Genomic DNA, 2,874 nt, shown 5'->3' with positions numbered 1-2,874 from the left:
TTCTTTTACAAAAAAAGCACTGCTCATTTGTATCCACAATCTGGAGGAAGCTATGTTTGCAGCAGCTGAAATGACCTTATTGTCATTGAAGAGACAGATCTACTCAGAGAAAAATCTCTCAAGGATCTTCCATGCAGAAAGAAAATATTGAAATTATTGTCTGAAGTGATCAAGAAAATAATTGCTGGTGGCTTCTTGTTAAGTGAGATTCAAAAGTTCTATCAATATTGTCTTTCAGGTAACTGCACTCAAAGGTTTACAGAAAAGCTATCAGAGATGTTAGTAAATTCTATGAGTTACATATGATTTATGAATTAGATGACTTGTGAACCTCTGTAATTTATCACTGAGATCTATGAAGTTACAGCAAAAACTATAGAAATTGTTTAACTCCTAGATCAAGAGGACAGTGAAGACCATAGAACGCAGTTGTGTGAAGGGAGTTAAGCACTTCTGACTATTGCTTCTTTATTTCTTGTATTTGAAGGGAGTTGAGCACTTCTGACTATTGCTTTTTTATTTCTTGTATTTGTGAAAAAAACTGTCAGCTTCAACACCAAATCTGAAGATGGTGTGATCTCACTATATTGGCATGTGCGTTATTAAGAAATGACACTGCCATTGTTTATTGTACAGGATTTTGTGATCTTCTATTTTTCCCACACCCAATAACCCAAAATCAAGCTGTCCCATCAAAGGCAATAGGTTAATGTCTAGAGGTCTCTCCTAAATAGTGAATTAATGGTTGGGAATAACTATTTCAACATCCATCTAGAAAAGAAATGGAATAGAATAAGAAATGGAATAGAATAACCCCAGCCCTCCTTAAGCAGAAGGAAAGACCAAGGAAATGTTAGGACAATTTTCTAGTTGACAAGGTTTCTTTCTCAGCCTGGATCCTACCAAATCACAGGCAAAAAAAGATGGCACAGTGAAGAAGAAAAAAAATCACCTCCAGAAATCCAGTGTTGATCCACAGAGATATACTGATCAGATCCATTCTTAACTGAAAGTATTTTAATGGTTAAAATAGAAGGATTTGGGTGGAGGTTGGGGGGGGGGAAGCTTGCTTAATCCTAATTCACCTTCTATTTACTGCACAATTTTTAAATGTTTCCATAGTTAAAGTGAGTCGAATTGGCTTATAAAACTAATAAGCCAAAAATAACTATTTAGATATACAAATAAAAATACGCAATTCATCCACCCCATCATACTTGCATAACAGTACCAGATCAGTACATCTTCAACATAATCATTAAACAAAAGGAATTTCAGATTTCGAATAGCACCTCAAATAGTTCCATTTTGTTCTTATAAATGACTGAACAGAGCATAGAAAAAAAAATATTGCAGATACGAAATTCATGGTAAAAAGTACAAGCTTCCAACAAGAACCAGGTAACATACTTCAGTATACAATGGAGGACACATTTCAAAATAAATTCTACCTACTTTTAGCTAGGAAATTCTCTGACTGATATCAATAGTTATGTTTGGCAATTTTTTGAGATAAGATATTTCTCTCTGCATCACAGTTACTGGGGAAATGTTGATTATAGTTGAATCCATAATTGTGTTAGATGTTTCTCCCTGGAGAAAAAAAAACTGTAACTTTAAAAAAAACCCAAAAATTAATTGATGGCCAATATTTGAGATGTTTTAAATCGATTGATGGAGTGTCCAAATCAAACAGCACCAAATACATTTATCCTCTCTGGGTTTCCATATCCAGAAGAACTAAAGGTCCCCTTGCTTCTCTTCTTCTCAATTATGTTCATCTTGACTCTTTCTGGAAATTCCTTGATCATCGGGTTGGTGATCTCTGATCTTCAACTACACAAGCCCATGTACTGGTTCCTGTGTCATCTCTCCTTCCTGGACATGGCCTTCTCAGCTGTGGTAGTTCCCAAAGTTATGGCAGGATTCACACATGGTGGAAAAGTCATCACTTTTGAAGGATGTGTGTCTCAGCTCTTCTTCTTTCATTTCATTGGATGTGCAGAATGTTTTCTTTACACCGTGATGGCGTATGATCGCTTCTTGGCCATTTGTAAGCCACTCCATTATACCAACATTATGAGCTGGAAAGTCTGCCTCTTCCTCTCCTTGGGTACCATAATTGGAGGCAGCCTCAATTCTGCACTTCTGACATCACTCACCTTTCATTTGCCTTATGGAGAGAACAATTATGTTGACTATGTCTTTTGTGACATTCCTGCAATGCTGAAGCTCCCTTGTGTTGACATACAATTTAATGAGTTGATGAGCATCATTGATGTGAGCTTTATAACAATGACTTGCTTTCTCCTCATCCTAGCCTCTTATGCTTATATCATCACAGCCATTTTGAAGATCAGTAGCAGTGAAGGACGGCAGAGAGCCTTCTCCACGTGCACTGCTCATCTTACTGTGGTGTTCATATACTACCTGCCTTTATTTTATCATTATATGAGGCTAGGATCTCAGGACTCCATGGATAGCATGGTAAGTGTGTTCTATACCACCATCACCCCTTTGTTGAATCCAGTGATATACACATTTAGAAACAAGGACATTAAAACTGCTCTGCTGAAACTCTGGGGTGAGAATCCCTTTTAACAATTTTAAAAGGTACTATAGCAGACATGTCAAACACAAGGCCCGGGGGGCGGATTCGGCCCGCAAAGTGGTTTCATGTGGTCCGCAAAGCCATCCTGGAAACAGTGAGGGAACGGCCCCCACTGCCTTGGCACTAGCCCAGAGACCCTCCTTCTGCCAGAGACCCTCAGATCAGTCCCACTCCTGCCCAGGCCCCCATAGGCACCCTTGATGCGAACGATGTAGAGCTGGCCATGCTCACCCAGTAGGCCATATGCACTCTAGCCACGCCCA

At 38.8% G+C, this 2,874-nt stretch overlaps 1 protein-coding gene across 1 annotated transcript; it reads left to right on the top strand.

Annotated features, from left to right (window-relative positions):
• Positions 1-1,674: 1,674 nt before the first annotated feature.
• LOC308676414 (olfactory receptor 10G6-like) lies at positions 1,675-2,601 on the top strand (the record flags this gene model as incomplete). The annotated part of the gene is made up of 1 exon (XM_081342227.1): positions 1,675-2,601. The coding sequence occupies one exon, from the start codon at positions 1,675-1,677 to the stop codon at positions 2,599-2,601; it is 927 nt and encodes a 308-aa protein (XP_081198353.1).
• Positions 2,602-2,874: the final 273 nt, after the last annotated feature.

The sequence above is a fragment of the Vipera berus genome (genome assembly GCF_964194415.1).
Source record: "Vipera berus genome assembly, chromosome: W".
NCBI lineage: Eukaryota > Metazoa > Chordata > Lepidosauria > Squamata > Viperidae > Vipera > Vipera berus.
Note: the sequence above shows the minus strand (reverse complement) of the source record. Positions and strands in the feature narration are given on the sequence as shown.